General features: G+C 43.9%; 1 protein-coding gene across 1 annotated transcript in view; it reads left to right on the top strand.

The window, feature by feature from the left end:
• LOC134949270 (cytochrome P450 2A6-like) overlaps positions 1-24742 on the top strand; it is a 93076-nt gene that overhangs the window by 32794 nt on the left and 35540 nt on the right. The window contains exons 5-6 of the mRNA XM_063937763.1: positions 10362-10538; positions 21733-21874. Of these exons, the coding sequence (XP_063793833.1) occupies positions 10362-10538; positions 21733-21874 (319 nt within the window). The remainder of the gene's footprint in view (positions 1-10361; positions 10539-21732; positions 21875-24742) is intronic.

Here is a 24742-nt window from a genome sequence, read left to right as displayed (position 1 = left end):
GCGGGTTGCAATACCACCAGAACCGCTGCAGGATCAGCCAGAAGTCACCTGGAAAACACAGCTGTAGCAACTGGACCTCCCAAACCAGGTAAGTCACCATTGGACCTCCAGGAACATTTTGTCAATTTTAATCATGTTGACACCTCATCAGTGTAGATATGATGAATGTCAATGTGGTCAATGTCAACATGCAAATCATGTCGACATTATGACCATTAACACAGGGAAAAAGAGGAAAGTAGACTCTTTTGCTGGGGCATGTTTATTGTGCATATTGATCAATTTAAAACATAACTTTGACTCAGCTTATCTTAAAATATATTCCAAAATAAATATGTTTAGTAACCTTAAAATATAGAACCAAATAAAATGATGGTGTTGGTGAGACTTTCTATGGCCAAAGTTGGTGCATAAATTGGATAGGGACCTATCCAAAAAATAGAAAACTTCCCACCCAACTGGATAATTTTAACATACTCTTCTCTAGAGTATAAGCTTAATGATGAACATTGTTCTGAGGACAAAATAGGGTTCCTGATCTACAAAAATAAAATTTCACAAATGAATAAATGCATGGATCATAAGGAATATTTTAGATAATTTAATCCTGGTATCAACAAGCAGTCGAACATTGGGGGTCATTCCGACCCGTTCACACGCAGCGGTTTGTCACTGCGGTGTGAACGGGTCTGGAATGCGCATGTGCAGCGGACGCACTGCACATGCGCGATGTTGTCCGGCGACAGGGGTGGCCGGGTTACGTCCAGAAGAACGAAGAAAGCGGTCGCAGAGCCGACCGCAAGAAGATTTACAGAAAGAAGGCGTAGCTGGGCGTCACCGGATCGTTGGAGACCGTTTTCGGGGAGTGGAGAAGGAAACGCAGGCATGTCCAGCAGAACGGAGGGTGGATGTCTGACGTCAAAGCCGGCCCCAGCATCGTAGAGATCGTCGCACAGGGTAAGTATGTCCAGGGATAGTCTTCTCTTACTTGAAATTTTTTTACCTTAGCAGGGCTGCACAAGCGATCACAGCCCTGCTAAGCTAAAATACACCCCCATAGGCGTGTACTAGTTGATCGCAGCACCAGCAAAAAGTTGCTGAATGCGATCAACTCAGAATGACCACCATAGCTAGTTGTTTATCATCCAATGGAGGTCATTCCGAGTTAATCACAGCCAGCAACTTTTTGCTGCTGCTGCGATCAACTAGTACACGCCTATGGGGGAGTGTATTTTAGCTTAGCAGGGCTGCGACCGCTTGTGCAGCCCTGCTAGGCTAAATAAATTTCAAGCAAAAGTAGACTAGCCCTGGACATACTTACCCTGTGCGACGATCTCTGCGACCCTGGGGCCGGCTTTGACGTCAGACATCCGCCCTCCGTTCTTCTAGACATGCCTGCGTTTTCTTCTCCACTCCCTTAAAATGGTCTCCAACGGTCCGGATCCGCCCAGGTATGCCTTCTTTCTGTCAGTCTTCTTTGGGGTTGGCTATGTGACCACTTCCTTCATAGGATGCGAAGTAACCCAGCGAGCAACATCGCGCACGTGCATTGCGGCCGCCGCACATGCGCATTCCGGACCCGTTCGCACCACAGCGACAAACCGCTGCGTGCAAACGGGTCGGAATAACCCCCAATGTGTTTTACCATAGCACATAGCATGTGAGTACCATATCAAATAGGTCACAGTCATTAGCATGTAAAATGTATTACCTGCTTCCAGAAATGTTAGGAACTATTTGGTACCAAAAAAAACAATAACATGGTCTTTCAGGTTTACCATATCTTCACAAAGTTGCAACACAAATGTCGCTATTCAGGATATTATATATTGTGTTACCTCAGCATTCACATTTCAATCAAGTATACCATATCTAGGTGGTGTGTCTAATACATACATATACACTGCTCAAAACAAATAAAGGGAACACTAAAATAAAACATCCTAGATCTGAATGAATGAAATATTCTCATTAAATACTTTGTTCTTTACATAGTTGAATGTGCTGACAAGAAAATCACACAAAAATTATCAATGGAAATCAAATTTATTAACCCATGGAGGTCTGGATTTGGAGTCACACTCAAAATTAAAGTGGAAAAAACACACTACAGGCTGATCCAACTTTTATGTAATGTCCTTAAAACAAGTCAAAATGAGGCTCAGTAGTGTGTGTGGCCTCCACGTGCCTGTATGACATCCCTACAACGCCTGGGCAGGGCATGCTCCTGATGAGGTGGCGGATGGTCTCCTGAGGGATCTCCTCCCAGACCTTGACTAAAGCATCCGCCAACTCCTGGACAGTCTGCGGTGCAACGTGGCATTGGTGGATGGAGCGAGACATGATGTCCCAGATATGCTCAATTTGATTCAGGTCTGGGGAACGGGCGGGCCAGTCCATAGCATCAATGCCTTCGTCTTGCAGGAACTGCTGACACACTCCAGCCACATGAGGTCTAGCATTGTCTTGCATTAGGAGGAACCCAGGGCCAACCGCACCAGCATATGGTCTCACAAGGGGTCTGAGGATCTCATCTCGGTACCTAATGGCAGTCAGGCTACCTCTGGCGAGCACATGGAGGGCTGTGCGGTCCCCCAAAGAAATGCCACCCCACACCATTACTGACCCACTGCCAAACCAGTCATGCTGGAGAATGTTGCAGGCAACAGAACGTTCTCCTTGGCGTCTCCAGACTCTGTCATGTCTGTCACATGTGCTCAGTGAGAACCTGCTTTAATCTGTGAAGAGCACAGGGTGCCAGTGGCGAATTTGCCAATCTTCATGTTCTCTGGCAAATGTCAAATGTCCTGCACGGTGTTGGGCTGTAAGCACAACCCCCACCTGTGGACGTCGGGCCCTCATACCACCCTAAAACCACCCTCATACCACCCTCATGGAGTCTGTTTCTGATCGTTTGAGTAGACACATGCACATTTGTGGCTTGCTGGAGGTCATTTTGCAGGGCTCTGGCAGTGCTCCTCCTGTTCCTCCTTGCACAAAGGCGGAGGTAGCGGTCCTGCTGCTGGGTTGTTGCCCTCCTACAGCCTCCTCCACGTCTCCTGATGTACTGTTCTGGGTCCTGGTAGCGCCTCCATGCTCTGGACACTACGCTGACAGACACAGCAAACCTTCTTGCTACAGCTCGCACTGATGTGCCATCCTGGATGAGCTGCACTACCTGAGCCACTTGTGTGGGTTGTAGACTCCGTCTCATGCTACCACTAGAGTGAAAGCACCGCCAGCTTTCAAAAGTGACCAAAACATCAGCCAGAAAGCATAGGAGCTGAGAAGTGGTCTGTGGTCACCACCTGCAGAACAACTCCTTTATTGGGGGTGTCTTGCTAATTGCCTATAATTTCAACCTGTTGTCTATTCCATTTGCACAAAAGCATGTGAAATTGATTGTCAATCAGTGTTGCTTCCTAAGTGGACTGTTTGATTTCACAGAAGTGTGATTAACTTGGAGTTACATTGTGTTGTGTCAGTGTTCCCTTTATTTTTTTTAGCAGTGTATGTGTATGTATATATATATATATATATATATATATATATATATATATATATACAGGTTGAGTATCCCACGTCCAAACATATGTAGCAGTCCTATACTACTCACTCTTATTTTCACCCTCCTATCTTTATATTGTATTATAGATAGAAATATTTGGACCATAATTGGTCGATATTTTAAGGAACAGAATAAATGTTAAGTTTTAGATTATTCATTTTCACATCATCGTACTGTATATCATGATCTAATATCATTATAATATCATTATAATTTTCAATTAAGAGTGCTCCCAAAAAGGATTTCCTTTGTCTTTCCTTTCCCTTTTTTTGGTGTAGTTAATCTACAAAAGTATTTGGGAACACCACCAATAAGTAAAGTGCTATCTTAAGAATTGACGATCAGCATTGTGTATATTGGTATTCTTATATTCATAATCATATTTGCAGGGCCGAAACTAGGATTTTGTCACCCGGGGCAAGGTAGTCATTTGACACCCCCCCCCCCCCCCCCCCAAAAAAAAAAAAAGGATTTTTTTTTTACAATAAATAAATAAAATAAATAAAAAAATAAACATTTTAAAATAAATAAATGAATAAAAATATTATATATATATATATATATATATATATATATCTCTTTCAGAACTTTTTTACCTGAAAAATTGCCTTTTCTAACATAAATTTCATATCCAGGAAAAAGTGTCCCCATTTTACACAGTACGACAGGCAAGTGTCCCCATTTTACACAGTACGACAGGCAAGTGTCCCCATTTTACACATTGCGGCAGACAGGTGACCCCATTTTACACATTGCGGCAGACAGGTGTCCCCATTTTACACATTGCGGCAGGAAAAAGTGTCCCCATTTTACACATTGCGGCAGGCACGTGTCCCCATTTTACACAGTACGCTGGCAAGTGTCCCCATTTTACACATTGCGGCAGACACGTGTCCCCATTTTACACAGTACGACAGGCAAGTGTCCCCATTTTACACATTGCGGCAGACAGGTGACCCCATTTTACACATTGCGGCAGACAGGTGTCCCCATTTTACACATTGCGGCAGGAAAAAGTGTCCCCATTTTACATATTGCAGCAGGCACGTGTCCCCATTTTACACAGTACGACAGGCAAGTGTCCCCATTTTACACATTCTGGCAGGAAAAAGTGTCCCCATTTTACACATTGCGGCAGGAAAAAGTGTCCCCATTTTACACATTCTGGCAGGAAAAAGTGTCCCCATTTTACACATTGCGGCAGGAAAAAGTGTCCCCATTTTACACATTGCGGCAGGAAAAAGTGTCTTCATCTTACACATTGCGGCAGACAGGTCCCCATTTTACACATTCCGGCAGGTGGTGGGGAGAGGGAGGGAGAGAGAGAGAGAGAGGGAGGGAGAGGGGCTGACTTACATTTGAAGCGGTTCTCGCCGCTCTTCAGCCGCCTCTCCCTCCTCGTCCGCGCGGCTCCCCCTTCTCCCTCCTCCCGAGTGCCCAGCTCGGGGGGCGGGGTTTCGTGGAATAACATGTTTGCGTTGTGACGTCACAACGCAATCACGACATTCCACGAAACCCCGCCCCCCCCCGAGCTGGGCACTCGGGAGGTGGGAGAAGGGGGTTTCAAAGTACAAAGAAGTGCCGCGGCGGGCGCCCCGTGCGGTTGCACGGCTCGCCCGCCGCAAGAAACGGCACTGGCGCATAGGGAGAGGGTGTTAGGGGGTCTCGGCGCCCCCTCCAATCCGGTGCCCAGGTCGCCTGCCCCCCTAGCCCCCCCCCTAGTTTCGGCCCTGATATTTGTTGACATTAAGGTGTGGTTATACAGCACACAGCTAGTGCAGAACTGACAAACCTTTCTACAAAATCTCGCTATTGCCTGCCTAGTGAAGTGGAATCTAGATGGGATTTGTCACCGGGGACACAATACCTCCATCAATTGTCTAAATCCCACTGCACTAATGGTGGATACCGGACGCACGTCTAACACCAACATAAGTGTCAAGGCCTCAGTTATGAGGGCTTCCATTGTCATGTGAAGCTGAACCACTAGTAATGAACATAGGCCAGGACCTCAGCCGTTCCTTGCCACTCCGTGTCGTAAATGGCATGTTGGCAAGTTTACGTTTCTCCTAAGACCATTTCAATTTCTTTTTTTGGGGTCTTTTTACTGTACTTTGGCTTTTTGGATTTTACATGCCCTCTACTATCACATTGGGCATCGGCCTTGGCAGACAACGTTGATGGCATTTCATCGTCTATGTCATGGCTAGTGGCAGCAGCTTCAGCACTAGGAGGAAGTGGTTCTTGATCTTTCCCTATTTTATCCTCCAAATTTTTGTTCTCCATTATTGTTTTGGAGTTATATAACACAATATGCGGTACAGGAATGACTGATGGCTGATGGCCAAGACACTACCACTGGTCTGCAAAAGCCTGATGAGGGGAATGACCTGACTCAAGCTGGCAGTGTCTGAACTGACTTCACGTGTGGCAAGTTCGAAGGGTTGGAGAACCTTGCACAAGATGGAAATCATTCTCCACTGCGCTTGAGTCAGGTGCATTACCCCTCCTTTGCCTATATCGTAGGTGGATGTATAGGCTTGAATGGCCTTTTGCTGCTCCTCCGTCCTCTGAAGCATATAGAGTGTTGAATTTCACCTCGTTACCACCTCTTGCTTCAGTTGATGGTGGGGCAGGTTGAGGAGTGTTTGCTGGTGCTCCAATCTTCGGCATGCAGTAGCAGAATGCCGAAAGTGGCCCTCAATTTTTCAGGCCATTGACAGCATCTCCTGCACACCCCTCTCATTTTAAAAAAAATTGTGCACCACCAAATTAATTGTATGTGCAAAACATGGGACATGCTGGAATTTGCCCAGATGTAATGCACGCACAATATTGGTGGCGTTGTCCGATATCACAAATCCCCAGGTGAGTCCAATTGGGGTAAGCCATTCTGTGATGATGTTCCTCAGTACTGTAAGAGGTTGTCAGCTGTGTGCCTCTTATAGAAAGCGGTGATACGTAGCGTAGCCTGCCTAGGAATAAGTTGGCGTTTGCAAGATGTTGCTACTGGTGCCGCCGCTGCGGGAGGCCATACATCTACCCAGTTGGCAATTACAGTCATATTGTACTTAGTCTTCCCTGTTCCACTTGTCCACATGTCCATGGTTAAGTGAACATTGGATACAACCGCATTTTGTAGGACACTAGTGACTCTTTTCCTGACGTCTGTGTACATTCTCGGTATCGCCTTCCTACAGAAGTGGAACCTAGATGGGATTTGATACAGGGGACACAGTACCTCAAACAGATCTTTAAGTGGCTCTGAACTAAGGGTGGATACCGGACGAACCTCTAACACCAACATAGCTGTCAAGGCCTCAGTTATCGGCATTGCAAAAGGATGACTGATGTCATATTTCATCTTCCTCACAAAGGACTGTTGGACAGTCAACTGCTTAGTTGAAGTAGTATAAGTGGTCTTCCGACTTCCCCTCTGGGATGATGATCGACTCCAGCAGCAACAACAACAGTGGCAGAAAAAGCCGGTGTAACACTCAAGGATCCTACGGAGGAATCCCGGTTAGGAGAGGACTCCTCAGTCTTGACAGTGACATGGCCTGCAGGACTACGGACGTTCCTGACTGAGGAGGAAGTTGACGTTGAGGGAGTTGGTGGTGTGGCTTGCAGGAGCTTGGGGGGGACAGGAGGAAGAAGGGATTTAGGTGTCAGTGGACTGCTTACGCTCTTTCCCAAAGTTTTTGAACTTGACAGTGACTTCTGATGAATGCACAGCAGGTGACGTATAAGGGAGGATGTTCCGAGGGGGTTAACATCCTTACCCCTACTTATTACAGATTGACAGAGGCAACAGATAGCTTGACACCTGTTGTCCGAATTTGAGGAGAAATAATTCCACACCAAAGAGGTGGCTTTTTTGGTAGTTTGCCCAGGCATCACAATGGAGTTCTTCGTCCCACGGACAACAGATGTCTCCCCGGGTGCCTGACTTAAACAAACCACATCACCATCAGAATCCTCATCGTCAACTTCCTCCTCAGCGCCAGCAACACCCATATCCTTATCATGGTGTACTTCAACAGTGACATCTTCAATTTGAATATCAGGAACTGGACTGTGGGTGCTCCTTCCAGCACTTGCAGGGGGCGTGCAAATGGTGGAAGGAGCCACCTCTTCCCGTCCAGTGTTGGGAAGGTCAGGCATCGCAACCGCCGACACACTTGGACTCTCCTTGGGGATTTTTGATACCATCTCAGAACGCACAGTTCTTTTCTGTGCTCATTCCAGCTTAACTCTTTTAATTTTTCTAGCGGGAGGATGAGGACTTCCATCGTCATGTGAAGCTGAACGACTAGCCATGAACATAGGCCAGGGCCTCAGCTGTTACTTGCCACTCCGTGTTGTAAATGGCATATTGGCAAGTTTACGTTTCTCCTCAGTCGATTTAAATTTCTTTTTTTGGTTCTTTTTACTGAACTTTGGCTTTTTGGATTTTACATGCCCTCTACTATCACATTGAACATCGACCTTGGCAGACGACGTTGATGGCATTTCATCGTCTATGTCATGGCTAGTGGCAGCAGCTTCAGCACTAGAAGGAAATGGTTCTTCTTGATCTTTCCCTATTTTATCCTCAATATTTTTGTTCTCCATTATTTTTTGGGAGTTATATGAGACAATATGCGGCACAGGAATGACTGGAATGACTGATGAGACAGGACACTGGTCTAATGCACTGGTCTAATGCAGAACAACACAACAATACTGTAAGAGACTTGTGGTTGTTGTTGTTATAATTATTATATGGCAGCAGTGGACATATAGCAGCAGCGTACATCGTCACTGGAATGACTGATGAGACAGGACACTTCCACTGGTCTGATGCAGCACAACAGGTTGTTGTTATAATTATTATACTGCAGTAGTGGACATATAGCAGCAGCGTACATCGTCACTGGAATGACTGATGAGACAGGACACTACAACTGGTCTGATGAAGCACAACAGGTTGTTGTTATAATTATTATACTGAAGCAGTGACATATAGCAGCAGCGTATATCATCACTGGAATGACTGATGAGACAGGACACTACCACTGGTCTGATGCAGCACAACAGGTTGTTGTTATCATTATTATACTACAGCAGTGCACATATAGCAGCAGCGTATATCGTCACTGGAATGACTGATGAGACATGACACTACCACTGGTCTGATGCAGAACAACAGGTTGTTGTTGTTATAATTATTATACTGTAGCAGTGGACATATAGCAGCATCATATATCGTCACTGGAATGACTGATGAGACAGGACATTACCACTGGTCTGATGCAGCACAACAGGTTGTTGTTATAATTATTATACTGCAGCAGTGGTCATATAGCAGCAGCGTATATCGTCACTGGAATTACTGATGAGACAGGACACTACCACTGGTCTGCACAACACAGCAACACTGGATATATGGCAGCAGAGAACACCAACACTGTGACTGGCTGGACTGATGCAGCATAATACACTGAGTGACTACACTGGACTGGACTGAGCATCACAACACTTGCCACCCCCCTTCCCCACTCCCACACAGACACTGAACACTGAGGACACGTCCTCTCTAGACTGCCATACTGTGTAAAAAGGGGATGCTGTCTGCCGTAATGTGTAAAAAGGGGGACGCTGTCTGCTGTAATGTGTAAAAAGGGGAAGCTGTCTGCCGTAATGTGTAAAAAGGGGACGCTGTCTGCCGTAATGTGCAAAAAGGGGGCGCTGTCTGCCGTAATGTGTAGAAAAGGTGGACTGGCTGCCGTAATGTTTAAAAAGGGGGACTGTCTGCTGTAATGTGTTAAAAGAGTGACTGTCTGCCGTAATGTGTAAAAGGGGCCCTACCTGGTGTAGTGGCGCTACTGTGCGTCGTAATTTGAATAATGGAGACTACTGTGCATCGTAGTATGAATTGGTTGTGGCCACACCCCTTCCCCATGAAGCCATGCCCCTATATTTTTGGTGTGCACCTACGGCACGCACTGCCCCTATTTTGCATAAGGGGGGGGGGGGGGGGCGCAATGCCATTTCTTGCACCCAGTGCTAAAATTCCTAGTTATGGTACTGCACAAAGTTATTAAAATTATTGTATTAAATGACATTCAGCCTGTGTGTTTAAGGTGTATTTGAAACATAAATGAATTGTGTGTATGTACATAAACTTTGTTAAATGTGCAAAGTTATTAAAATAATGGCTAAATTGACCTTCAGGCTGTATGTATAAGGTGTATATGAAACATAGATGCATTCTGTGCTTAAACTTGGGTCCCATCGCCATGATATCTCATTATGGTATGCAATTATTCCAAAATACAGAAAAATACGATATCCAAAATACTTCTGGTCCCAAGAATTTTGGATATGGGATACCCAATCTGTATATATGAGACTGAGTAGTGTAACCACATTAGACCATGCTCACACCTCTCAGTACACAATGTTATACTTATCACAGGGATATTATTGTTCCATCAAACTCAGTATAACTTGTTTTAGATATATGTATTGGTTCAGATTAATCTTTAGAATGAGCAGTGTCTGAATTCACGTGATAGACATCCTACTTCTGCTTTTCAGGTGTGTGTTGACAGTGAACATATGAGTAAGAGTGCAGAACCAAAACCAAATCACGACAGTCGGCGCACAACTCTAGTAATAATGTGTATATGCATGAATACAGTATATGCTCTGTACAAACAATTGGAAGACAGTATACAGTATTTGTTGTATGCTTTTTTCTATTGCTTCATTGACTCATGTTAACAATTATAATTCCTTTCTTCCGCAGATATATGATATGTTTCCTAGGATCATGGAATGTTTACCTGGACCCCACAAGAAATTGTTTAATCTTCTCAAACCACTTAAAAATTATATGAAGGAGACCATCAGGTCTCACCAGGAGACACTGGATCCTGCCTGTCCACGAGATTACACAGATTGCTTCCTCATCAGAATGAAGCAGGTCAGACAATACATAGAACAAAACAAAATTTCATCATTCATACTTCAGTCTCTTTTTGCAGATTCTTTCTAAACTAACTGAATAGACAGCTATTGTTTACTCAGGTAACCTCATAGAAGAAATCAAATGCTATTTGCACAAACAATGTTGTGCAGACTACAGTATTGAACCAGGTCTAAATTAATTTCAAAGGATTAATGGTCTAAATATGTTAATATTTAAATCACAAATTAATTTTAATTTGTAGTTCAAAATGTGATTCTCGTGTTTATGTTCAGCATCAGTTTTACAATTAGTGTTGTTAAATATTTGAAGATGTATTTAACAGAGGCGTCACTGGGTGTGGTGCCACCCGGTGCGCACTCTGCACTATTCCCCGTGCTGGAGGCATGGGCACCTGAAAAGGGGTGTGACCTAGTAAAAAGGGGCGTGGTCTCACGAGACTGTCACTCCGGGGCCATCTCCAGGATCCCCGGAGATGCTGGCTGCCACTGGAGAGTGGGTCATGTGTGTGCCAGCTCTTCATCTGTACCAGGAACCGACACTGCAGGAGAATTTCACTCTGCAGTACCCAGCTCCCGTCACTGCAGAAGAGCTGGCACTTTGGTGTCACCCCTACGGATGGTGACACCCACACCCCACCTGGCTTGTGACTCCACTGGTATTTAATACATTCAAATAAATAAATAAAAGTCTTTTGAAATGTATTATATTTGATGTGTGAACACTACAGGACCTGAAATTCAGAGTCACACACAATGACGCTGGTCATGAGGTTAAGCGAAAAACTCCAAGGGTGCGTACATAACTCTAGTGTTTGCCAACCTCGGTTCTCAGGCCACAATAACAGTCCAGGTTTTAGTGATATCTATGCTAGAGAAGACAGAGCAGGTCGTCACACCACTTTCCTGCACAGACAGACACTGAGAAGAAAGACACGTTATCTCACTACACTCTCCAGGACTGGAGTGAAAATTGCAGCGACGTGCGGCTCTCTATATAGAATCCAAAACCCGCGAGAATCCGACAGCAGGATGATGACGTTTTGCCTCGTTCTGGTTTCCGAGTCTGGCGGGAAGCCCCGAGCTGCACTCGGATCGGGACATGATGTTTGGTAGGGTTCGGATCTCATGGAACCGAACCCGCTCATCTCTAGTTATAACATACAGATAGGAACACAAATGTTGGCAATACCAGTAACATCTGATACAATGTTTGGGCTAGTGCAGTGCAGCGGATGTTATTTTTTTTATGTAAGAGGCATTGTTTAGTCTCAGCTGCTGTCCAACCTGTAAGCAATTTTCTCTGCTGAAGGAGGAGATAGCTAAACTGCATGCTGAGATGTGTAGGATGTCTGTGTCTTAGAGGCCTCCACTGCCTCAGAGAGCCACCAGAAGACATTCTGCCTGGACTACTGTGGACTCTCAAAGGCAGAGATTTACAGAGGGACACCGACACCTCCCACAAGCTTTGACAATGAAAAACTCATATGCTGCTCTTGCAAGGCTGGGAGATACAACTAATAGAGGCACTACAGAACAGGAGGAAATGGGGACTTCTACTAACTATAGGAACAGGAAAAGGAACAGGAAAATTGCATCTCCAAAAAGGACTACACTTCTCTTGGGAGATTCCAATATTAGAGGAATACATCTGGGAAATGCAAATGAAGTAGAGAAACAAGTAAGGTGCTTACCTGGAGTCAAACTCCAAGGGATAAAGAGTATATGCTAAGAATTGTGAAGGCAGCAAGAAAACATGGGGAGGTGGATGTCATTGTCTACCTAGGGAAAAATGACCTGGCTAATGCTGAAGTCATAGCCATAAAATATGAACTTAGGAAGTTAGGAACTGCTCTGGAGAAGGTGGCAACCAATGTAACTTTTTCAGAAGTATTGCCAGTAAACAGAAGGGAAAATAGAACTCATGGCATCAGAAAATTCAATGTTTGGCCAATGACATGGTGCAATGAGGAGATGTGTGGATTTATAGGCCATAGTCACACTATCTGGAAAGATAGGAGCTTATACAAAAGTAATAGTCTGCACCCATCTTCAAGGGGAATGAGAATACCAACTAAGCAGTTTGGATACTTCATCAAGAACTATTTAAACTAGCAGAGGGGGCAGTGAACCAACTAGGAATAAAGCAATCTGCTCTCCCAACCCAGAGGTATTGTTTCTGCAGGCAAATGGAATAGGAAGCATATCCACAGCAGCAGAAGATAATTCAGATCAAAACCAATTAAACATTGGCAGAGAGATGAACATAGCTAGAAATAGGAAAAGCATAATTAAAACTCTCAAATCTATGTGTACAAATGCTAGGAGCTTTGGAAATAAAATCCCAGAACTACGTGCAATAATGACAAGGGATGGTCTAGATATTGTGGCTATTACAGAGTCATGGTAATGAAAATCATGACTAGGCCATAGCTATACCGGGATATACTTTATTTAGGAAGTACAGTATGGGAAGAATCAGAGAAGGGGTTGCAATGTATGTAAAAAGCATAAATACTTCCTTAATACAAAGTATTAAGCATTAAGTATTAAGAAAAAACTGAGGCCCTTTGGGTGACCATAGAAACAGGGGAGAAGTCGATTCTTCGTATTGGGGTGATATACAGGCCAATAAGTCAGGACATCACTAAAATGACATTAAAAGGAGAGGTAAGAATCATGGGAGACTTTATTCGTCTTGCTATAAACTGGGAGGTGTATGTTGCTAGTTCCACTAGAAGTAGGAATATTTTGAATTCCTTGCAGGGAGCATCCCTCCACCAATTGGTGAGGGGGCACACTTTGAAAGATGTAATATTAGACAATACTTACAAATGGAGAAACAACATCTGATGTAAAAGTGGGTAAAACCTGGGATCCAGTGGTCATCAAGCAGTATGGTTCAGCATAAAGACAAAAGTGTTAGATTTTAGGAAGGCTGATTTTGTAGGGATGGGAAAATGTTAAGCGATTCTTTGGCCGAGTGGAGGAACTTGGAAGGAGTGCAAGAGAGGTCGGAAAAATTAAAAAGTGCAATATTAAAGGCAACAGACCTTTGTATCAAGGGTGTTAGGAAAACACAAGGAGTATGAAACCAGTGTGGTATGCGAAAGAAGTAGCAAGTACAGTATTGTGAAAGCAAAAAAGATGGCTTTTACAAAATATCAGCAGACAAGCAATAATGTAGACAAAGAAATATATCTTGTTAGACAGAAGGAGACTAAGAAGGTAATAAGATGTGCAAAGGCACAAGCTGAGGAGTAAATGGCCATCGTCAGTGGGTAAAGAAGAAAAACAAAAGGCAGAATAATAAGACAAAAGACAAAGACTGGGAGTCTTGTTGCGGGATACAATTTAATAGCAGATCATCTTAATAATTATTTTTGCTCAGTATTCACTACTGAAAGAGAGGGGAAGGAGCCACAGTTAAGTAGCGGGGATATGCAGGAAAATGAAACAAGTATATTTACAGAGGAGAAGATCCTAATAGAACTCTCAAAGCTGAAAGCAGATAAATCAATGGGGCCAGATGGGATACTTCCAAGGATACTAAAAGAGATTCAAATGGTGCTGGTAGCACCATTAACAGAATCTTTCAACCAGTCACTAGCTACAGGAGTAATTCCAGAGGACTGGAAAAGAGCAAATGTAGTCCCATTGCACAAAGGTGGAAGCAAGGAACAGGGAAGCAACTACCGACCAGTGAGCCTTACATCAGTGGTAGGGAAATTGATGGAAACACTCTTAAAAGAAAGAGTTGTAGATTATCTAAAATCCAGAAATTTATAGGATCCCAAACAGCATGGATTCACTGGGGAGATAATGTCAAACAAACCTTATTTACTTGTTTGACTTTGTGACTAAAGTAAGTGATAAAGGTGGAGGCGTAGCTATAGCTTATCTCGACTTTAGTAAGGCTTTGGATACTGTCCCACATTGCAGACTGCTAAATAAACTCAAAAGCTTGGGATTGGATACTGAAATGGTTGAATGGATAAGATTTTGGTTGCAGGATAGAAAACAGAGTTGTAGTAAACGGAGTGCATTTACAAGAGGGAAATGTTACCAGTGGAGGACCCCAGGGATCTGTAGTTGGACCAGTGCTTTTAAATATCTTTATTGGTGACATTGCAAATGGCGCTAAAGAGAAAGTATGGGGTATATTTACTGAGATTCTCATTTCTGCTGATTTCAGCCAAGATCAATCTCGGCTGACATTGGAAGTGTGAGAATGCAACTTTTTGAGAAAAAACACGGTAATTTACTAAAGTATCATGTTTTTTAAATTCAAATTCACCGATGTTGGTGTAATTCGTATTGCCAGCAGTGTTTTATGGGAGAAAATAGTAAAACACTTCCGGACTTAACACAATGAAGCCGGCCGGATGAGTGAGATCCGTGCAGGGCTTCATTGTGTACAGTATAGAAAGACTTTTTTTTTTTAATTGTGTGAGGTCCCCCTCCTAAGCATAACCAGCCTCAGGCTTTTTGAGCCGGTCCTGGTTGTTGAAATACCGGGGAAAAATTGCGTTGGGTCCCCCAGTATTTAGATAACCAGCAACGGTCTCTTGGGCCAGTCCTGGTTCCAAAATTATGGGTACAAAAAATGTAGAGGTCCCCAGTATTTTTTAAACCAGCACCGGGCTCCACTAGCCAGGGAGGTGATGCCACAGCCGGGGGACACTTTTATATAGGTACCTGAGGCTAAAGCATCATTCCCTCACAACTAGTCACCCCTGGCCAGGGTTCCCTGGGGGAGTGTGGACCCCTTAAATCGAGGGGTCCCCTCCATCCCGGCACATAAAGGGCCAGGGGTGAAGCCTGAGGCTGTCCCCCCATCCTTGGGCGGTGGATGAGGGGCTGATAGCCTTTAAAAGTATGTTTAAAAAAAGAATATTTTCCTTTGTTGTGGAACTACAAGTCCCAGCAAGCCTCTCCCAAATGCTGGTACTTGGAGAACAACAAGTACCAGCATGCAGGGAAATAACAGGCCCGCTGGTACCTGTAGTTCCATAACAAAATAAATACCCAAATAAAAACACAAGACACCGTGAAAGTACTAGTTTATTAAAAAACACTTACACACTCATACATACTTACCGGCAACCCATGACACCATTCATGTCCCCTTCTCCAGCAGAATCCAAATGTGTACCTGTAAAAAAAATATATATATATACTTAGAAAACTCCAGTGAAGTTTGGTCCTCTTTGTTAAATGTAAGCATCCCAGGATTTAAAAAAATAATAAAAAAAAACGCGATCCAACGAACTAAAGGGGTTCCATATTAACACATGGATCCTCTTTCCCTGAATGTCAGGACCCCCCTGCGACTCCTGTCACTAGCGGACCCAGCAGCCAATAAGGGAGTGCCATAGTCATAAGTTATAGCGCTCTCCTGATTAGCTAACCGCAAGGTTAATTGAGGTCACCCACAATGAGGAAGGCTAGTCAGATGCTTGGCTGTATTGGGAGAGGACTCAGCAGCAGAAAGAAAGTAGTCATAATGCCACTGTATACGTAGGTCATTAGTCCGGCCCTATCTAGAATACTGTGTTCAATTCTGGAGGCCATATCTTCAAAAGGATATTAATACATTAGAGCCTGTACAAAGAATGGCAACTAAAATGGTGCATGGCCTGCATCACAAAACATACTGAGAACGACTAAAAAAATCTCAATATATATAGTTTGGAGCCGAGAAGGGAAAGGGGGGACATGATAGAAACTTTCAAATATATCAAGGATTTTAACAAAGTCCAGGAAACATTCTTCAAATGAAGAGAAGTAATAGAACACGAGGACATGCACTGAAACTGGAGGGCGGTAGGTTCAGGGGAAATTTGAGGAAAAATTACTTTGCAGAAAGGGTAGTGGGCAAGTGGAACAGCTTTCCATCAGAGGTGGTAGAGGCTAAGACAGTAGAGAAATGTAAGCATACATGGGATAGGGATAAGGATATCCTTACAAATAAATAAGGATCAAATAAGGTTTCAGGTAACAATGTGGTAAAATAGGGGCAGACTAGATGGTCCAATTAGTTCTTTCTTATCTGCCATCAAATTCTATGTTTCTATGGATGGTTGTGCGCCTAAAGACACAGACATGGCCACATCTTTGTCCACCTCTGAATAAGGCCCTACAGTGTGCAAAGTGGCTTAAACATAAACATACTGTAACTGTTGGAAATTCTGCTAATTATGTTTTGCATTTTTTGCACTCAATTTTTTTTTCTTTAAATAATGGAGAATGTTTGCATTTTTGTAATAATATACCAGTTAACTCAAGTATATGCATTGCTGAGAATTTAACTACACTATGGGGGGAATGTAATGTGAGAATCACGAAGTGAGAGATTATTATTATTACTATTATTATTATTATTATTATTATTATTATTATTATTATTATATTATTATTATTATTATTATTATTATTATCATTTTCCTTTATTTATATGGCGCCACAAGGGTTCTGCAGCGCCCAATTACAGAGCACATATGCACATAATCAAAACAGGAAATCAGTGACTTACAGTTGAAGACAATATAGGACAAGTAGAGGGTAACTAAACATAACTACATCAGTAAATGACACTGAGATAAGTATCAAGGTGGCCAAAAACTGCAGAATTTGGGCAGTTGAGGATTATTAAAGTAAGAAAAGGATAATCACATGAGGGAAGAGGGCCCTACTCATGAGAGCTTACATTCTAAAGGGGAGGGGCAGACAGGCAGGGGTGACACAGATGGGGTACCCCGAGTGTGGAACAGACGATTATGATGAGATTTGGCTAGGTGTAAAGATGTGGGTTTTAAGAGTTTATTTGAAGTTCTGTAGAGAGGTGGAAAGTCTGAGGGGGAGAGGTAGAGAATACCAAAGTAAGGGAGCAGCACGTGAAAAATCTTGGAGATAAGAGTGGGAAGAAGTAATCAGAAGATAAGGGAGCTGGTGTGCATTAGCAGAGCGAAGAGGACGGGTGGGAGAGTGAAGGGAGATAAGATCAGAGATGTACATGGGAGAGGAGTGGGTGAGTGCTTTGTAAGTGAGTGTGAGAAGTTTGAATTGGATTCTGAAAGGGAAGGGAAGCCAGTGAAGGGCTTGTAGGAGAGCGGAGGTGGACGTAGTGCATTTGGTGAGGAAGATGAGCCGTGCTGTAGCATTGAGGATAGATTGGAGTGGAGAGAGGTAATTGTCAGGGTGGCCAGTTAGGAGGAGATTACAGTAATCCAGTCTGTAAATGATCAGTGAGTGGATAATGGTCTTGGTGGCATCCTAGGTAAAAAGGGTCTGATGCTGGAAATATTTTTGAGATGAAAGTTATGGGTTTTTGAGAGGTGCTGAATGTGTGGTTTGAAGGAGAGGGGGGAGTCAAGGATTATGCCAAGACAGCGTACTTGGTGGCTAGAGTAGATAGTCATGCCATCAATGGATAATGAGATTGTGGGAGGTGAGGTTATATGGGAGGGTGTCTTGGACATGCTGAGTTTAGGAAAGCACTGAGACAACCAGGAAAAGATAGCAGAAAGACAGTTGGAGGTACAAGTGAGTAGAGCCGGGGAGAGGTCAGTGGAGGAAAGGTATATTTGAGTGTCATCAGCATGGTGGTGATATTGGAAGTTAAAATAACTAATGAGTTCACCTAAAGAGGACGTATAGAGAGAGAAAAGGAGAGGACCAAGAACAGAACCTTGGGGGACACCAACAGTTAGTGGAAGTGGGGGGGGGAGGGGGGTAGCGTCATGAGAGGAGACAGAGAATGAAGGATCAGAGAGGTATGATGACAGCCAGGAGAGGACAGTATCATGCATACCAAGAGAGTGAAGGATTTTCAGAAGAAGAAGGTCAAGAAGAATAAGCAGAGAGTAGTGACCCTTAGATTTGGCTGCATGGAGGTCATTGCAGACTTTTATGAGGGCAGGTTCAGTGGAGTATGGAAACTGGAATAGGTCAACATTATGTGAAAGTTCTCTTGTTTTTTAACGTAGCAATTATTTACATGGCAAAATCAACCTGGTTTTGCCATGAAAACGACTGCCACTTTTAAAAAAACAGGAGAACTCTCACAAAATCTTTCACTTCCTGATTCTCACACCCTATTAAATTCCCCAATTAATTAGAGAAATTTAATAGGGTGAAAATAAAAATAACTGAAAAATATTCAGAAATGTGAGTTTTTTAGAATGCAACTTGGCATTATTTTCTATGGTTCACGCTATGCTGTTACAGTTTATTTTGCTGTCCTTCACTATTGGGAAATACAATGCAGAAGCACAAAATGCTGTACAGTAGCTTCTTAATGAAATGAGCCCAAACGGAACAGTTTTTATGCAATATGTATTAGAGACGAGCGGGTTCGGTTCTCAGAGAACCGAACCCTCCCCCCCCCCCCCCACCCCGAACTTTGCCTTCCGAGTCTGGATCCGTACCAGGTTCGGATTTTCCATCCTGACTCGGATACTTGAACGCGGCAAAACGTCATCATCCCGCTGTCGGAATCTCGCAGGATTTGGATTCCATATAAGGAGCCGCGCGTCATGCCCATTTTCACTCCAGTCTCGGAGAGTGTAGTGAGAGGACGTGTCTCCGTCCTCAGTGTCTGTGTGGGGGCGGGAAAGTGGTGTGGCGCGTCTACTTACTGCTGTCTTGTGCTGCTCAGTCCAGTGTAGTCAGTGTCTTATGCTGCATCAGTCCAGCCAGTCACAGTGTTGGTGTCCTCTGCTGCAATATGTCCCCAGTGCTGCTGGCTGCTGTATAAGTCCCTTGCATTTTAGCAGTGTTGTCTTGCATCAGACCAGGGGTAGTTTCTTGTGCAGCATCAGTCCAATGACCAGTCACAGGGGTGGTGTCCTCTGCTACCATATATCCAGTGTAGCTGTATAAGTCCCTTTCAGTGGTTCTGTGTTGTCCTGCATTAGACCAGGGGAAGTGTCTTGTGCAGCATCAGTCCAGTGACCAGTCACAGTGGTGGTGTCCTCTGCTGCCATATATCCAGTGTAGCTGTATAAGTCCCTTTTAGTGGTTCTGTGTTGTCCTGCATTAGACCAGGGGAAGTGTCTTGTGCAGCATCAGTCCAGTGACCAGTCACAGCGGTGGTGTCCTCTGCTGTCATATATCCAGTGTTACTGCCGTATAATTCCCAAAATACTGGCGTATAATTCCTGTGATATTGCCGTATAATTCCCGTGATACTGGCGTATAATTCCTGTGACATTGCCATATAATTCTCTGAATACTGGCGTATAATTCCTGTGACCAGGGGAAGTGTCTTGTGCAGCATCAGTACAGTGACCAGTCAAAGCGGTGGTATCCTCTGCTGCCATATATCCAGTGTTACTGCCGTATAATTCTCGGAATACTGGAGTATAATTCCTGTGATATTGCCATATAATTCCCGTGATACTGTCGTATAATTCCAGTTATCCTGCCGTATAATTCCATATAAAGCCATATAATTCCGTATAAATCCAGTCCAGTGGTGCTGCCATATAAGTCCAGTGGTGCTGTCCTGTGCTGAATATTATTTACTCCAAATAAAGGGGTTATTAATATTTAATCCAAATAATTTTTACAAGGTATGCCCTGTGAGGTGTAGGGGTATGCTCTCTTGTGCCGCATATTGTGTTATATAACTCCAGAAAAATAATGGAGAACAAACATTTTGAGTAGTTAATAGGGAAAGATCAAGAACCACTTCCTCCTAGTGCTGAAGCTGCTGCCACTAGCCATGACATAGACGATGAAATGCCATCAACGTCTGCCAAGGCTGATGCCCAATGTGATAGTAGAGTGCATGTAAAATCCAAAAAGCCAATGTTCAGTAAAAAGACCCAAAAAAAGAAATTGAAATGGTCTGAGGAGAAACATAAACTTGCCAATATGCCATTTACTACACGGAGTGGCAAGGAACGGCTGAGGTCCTGGCCTATGTTCATGACTAGTGGTTCAGCTTCACATGCCGATGGAAGCCCTCATAACTGAGGCCTTGACACTTATGTTGGTGTTAGACGTGCGCCAGTTATCCGCCATTAGTGCAGTGGTAATTAGGCAACTGATAGAGGTATTGTATTACCGGTACCAAATCCCATCTAGATTCCACTTCACTAGGCAGGCGATAGCGAGATTTTTCCATTTAATTCCAGTGATTTGGATGTATAATTACAGTGATTTTGCCAATTAATGTCAGTGATTTACAATTATTAATTACAGTGATTTTGCCATTTAATTCCACTGATTTGGAAGTATAATTCCAGTTGGAATTGTTTGTGTCGCTTGCCTTAGTCATTCAGCTACCTCATTGTACTTCTTCGACATCTTTGCATGAGGTATTGTTTGGGGCCTAGTTTTTGAAAAGTGCCAAACTGTGTGACACTGCCGTATGAGTCCAGGGGTACTGCTGTATTAGTACTGGGGTACTGCCGTAAAAGTCCACCAATTGCAGATTTTTTTTAAAAGTGACTGGAGCGTGCTGGAGATGCTGTCAGTGGACCGAACAATTGCGGCCCACTCTCGACATTCAGCCACTGCGTGACACTACTAGATGGGCCAGGTGGTTGTGTCGCTTAGCTTAGTCATACAGCAACCTTGGTGCACCTTTTTTTCTTCTTTGCATCATGTGCTGTTTGGGGCCTTTTTTTATATCTGCCCTACTATCTGACACTGCAGTGCCACGCCTAGGTGGGCTAGGTGTTTGTGTTGACCACTTGTGTCGCTTAGCGTAGTCATCCAGCAATCTTGGTGCAACCTTTTTGCCTAAAAACAATATTGTGAGGTGTGAGGTGTTTAGAATAGACTGGGAATGAGTAGAAATGATTGTTATTGAGGATAATAATACCGTAGGAGCAAAATTACCCCCAAATTCTGTAATTTTAGCTGTTTTTATGTTTTTTTCCCCAAAAATCATCCAGATCCAAAACCAAAACCAAAACACGAAAGGGTGGTTTTGTCAAAACCAAGCCAGAACCAAAACACGAAAATGGAATTAGAACCAAAACGAAAACATAAAACATAAAACACGAAAAGTGCCCGCCGCATATCTCTAATATATATATAAATATATATATATAAATATATATATATATATATATATATATATATATATATATATATATTAAAAAATTATGTAATTAAAGAACATGTTAGCCAAACAGTACTCAAGGAAAATTCATGTTGGTCTTTGTTTATCTTCGCAGGAGGAGAAGACTCTCAATACTCCTTTTAATATGAGAAACCTCACGGAAACTGTATTTGACATGTTTTTAGGGGGATCTGAGACCACTACAATTACAGTGAACTTTGGTTTCTTGATACTGATAAAGTACCCTGAGCTACAAGGTAAATCATTTAACCTGTAATATCACACAGTTATAGTAAAAGAGAAGAACATGTCTCCACACTGTTCAAACTGTTCTCTTCACCTTCATGTTGCTGTTATTAATCACCCTTGAAGTCTTGTTTCCCAATTCTTTGAATTACTTTATGTCCCACTCTGCAGCAGTGCAATTCCGTGTAATTAATATTCAAATATGACAGGAAAAGTGTGTAGGAGATAGACGCCTCCTGTTTGCATTTGTGAGATCTGAGTGCTGAGTCTGTGGACTCAGCCTCGGATCACCGTCGCGAGCATTGGTCGCGATTTGCAATGTTTTCAGGCAGCGGTGAGCCTGCATAAACTGAAGCTTACTCAAGCTGGCCATCGTATCCGGACAACACCCCCCTCACATCCCCCTGCGATACTATGTGTGCGCGCCAAAGGAACACTGAAAAATTGGCATGATCACTGAAAATGGAGCAAAGTTGTGCCCCTGTGTCATTTCCGAACCCCTGTATTTTCTCTCAGCACAGCATCATCTCCCTATTGTTTCTCTCAGCCACACCATCTCCCCCTTGTGTCTATAAGCCACATTATCTCACCCTTGCATCTCTCAGCCACACCATCTCCCCACTGCATCATCTCTCAGCACACCATAATTTCCCCATGCGTCATCCCTCATCACACCATCATCTCCCTTGCATCATCTCTCAGCACACCATCATCTCCTACCTGTGTCATCTCTCAACACACCCTGCATTGTGTCTCAGCACACCATCATCTCCTGCTTGTGTCTCTCAGCACACCATTATTTCCTGCCTTCGTTGTCTCTCAGCACACCATTTCCCCCCTGCATCTTCCCCCCTGCACACCATCATCTCCTGCCTGTGTCTACCAGCACACCATCATCTCCTGCCTGCATCTTCCAGCACAGCATCATCTCTCTCTTGCATCATCTCTCAGCACACCATCACCTCCCCCTGCATCTCTGAGCACACCATCACCTTCCATTTGCATCGTCTCTCAGCACACCATCATCTCCCATTTGCATTGTCTTTCAGCACACCATCATCTCCCATTTGCATCGTCTCTCAGTACACCATCATCTCCTGCCTACGTCTTCCAGCATACCATCATTTCCCTCTCGCGCATCATCTCTCAGCACACAATCACCTCCCATTTGCAACATCTTTCAACAATCCATTATCTCCCATTTGTATCATCTCTCAGCACACCATCATCTCCCATTTGCATCGTCCCTCAGCACACCATCATCTTCGCTTGCATCGTCTCTCAGCACACCATCATCTCCTGCCTACATCTCCCAGCACACCATCATTTCCCTCTCGCATCATCTCTCAGCACACCATCATCTTCCCCTACATCATCTCTCAGCACACTATCATCTTCCCCTACATCATCTCTCAGCACACTATCATCTTCCCCTACATCATCTCTCAGCACACTATCATCTTCCCCTACATCATCTCTCTGCACACTATCATCTTCCCCTACATCATCTCTCAGCACACTATCATCTTCCCCTACATCATCTCTCAGCACACTATCATCTTCCCCTACATCATCTCTCAGCACACTATCATCTTCCCCTACATCATCTCTCTGCACACTATCATCTTCCCCTACATCATCTCTCAGCACACTATCATCTTCCCCTACATCATCTCTCAGCACACTATCATCTTCCCCTACATCATCTCTCAGCACACTATCATCTTCCCCTACATCATCTCTCAGCACACTATCATCTTCCCCTACATCATCTCTCAGCACACTATCATCTTCCCCTACATCATCTCTCAGCACACTATCATCTTCCCCTACATCATCTCTCAGCACACTATCATCTTCCCCTACATCATCTCTCTGCACACTATCATCTTCCCCTACATCATCTCTCAGCACACTATCATCTTCCCCTACATCATCTCTCAGCACACTATCATCTTCCCCTACATCATCTCTCAGCACACTATCATCTTCCCCTACATCATCTCTCAGCACACTATCATCTTCCCCTACATCATCTCTCAGCACACTATCATCTTCCCCTACATCATCTCTCAGCACACTATCATCTTCCCCTACATCATCTCTCAGCACACTATCATCTTCTTCTACATCATCTCTCAGCACACTATCATCTTCCCCTACATCATCTCTCAGCACACTATCATCTTCCCCTACATCATCTCTCTGCACACTATCATCTTCCACTACATCATCTCTCTGCACACTATCATCTCCTGCCTGCATAATCTCTTAGCACACCATCATGTTCCCCTGCTTCGTCTCTTGGCACACCATATCCCCCTGCATCTCTCTCAACCACATCATCATCTCCCTTCTCTCCCATAGCCTGTTACCACATATAGCAGCAGCACACTGGCGTGCACATGCACACGCACACACCTCTTACCATATATAGCAGCAGCACACTGGCTCACACACACCTATTACGACATACAGCACTAGCACACTTGTGCACACACACACATGCACCTCTTAACACTTATAGCAGCAGCACATTGGCACATGCACACACACACACACACACCTCTTACCACATATAGCAGCAGAACACTGGGGCACACACACACACACACACACACACACACCTCTTACCACATATGGCAGCAGAACACTGGCACACACACACACACACACCTCTTACCACATATAGCAGCAGCACACTGGCGTATCACACACACCTCTTACCACATATAGCAAGACACACACAAATGAACAATTCCGGGATCACATGTCCTGACACATTACAGGAACATGACAAATGTGGCGGAGTCACATGAGCATGCTACAACTGCAGCCAGGAATGTAAACAAACTTCTTGAAACTGCAGGCTGCATTCT

The sequence above is a fragment of the Pseudophryne corroboree genome, chromosome 8, assembly GCF_028390025.1.
Source record: "Pseudophryne corroboree isolate aPseCor3 chromosome 8, aPseCor3.hap2, whole genome shotgun sequence".
Taxonomy (NCBI): domain Eukaryota; kingdom Metazoa; phylum Chordata; class Amphibia; order Anura; family Myobatrachidae; genus Pseudophryne; species Pseudophryne corroboree.
This window is presented reverse-complemented; position numbering and strand designations above follow the sequence as displayed.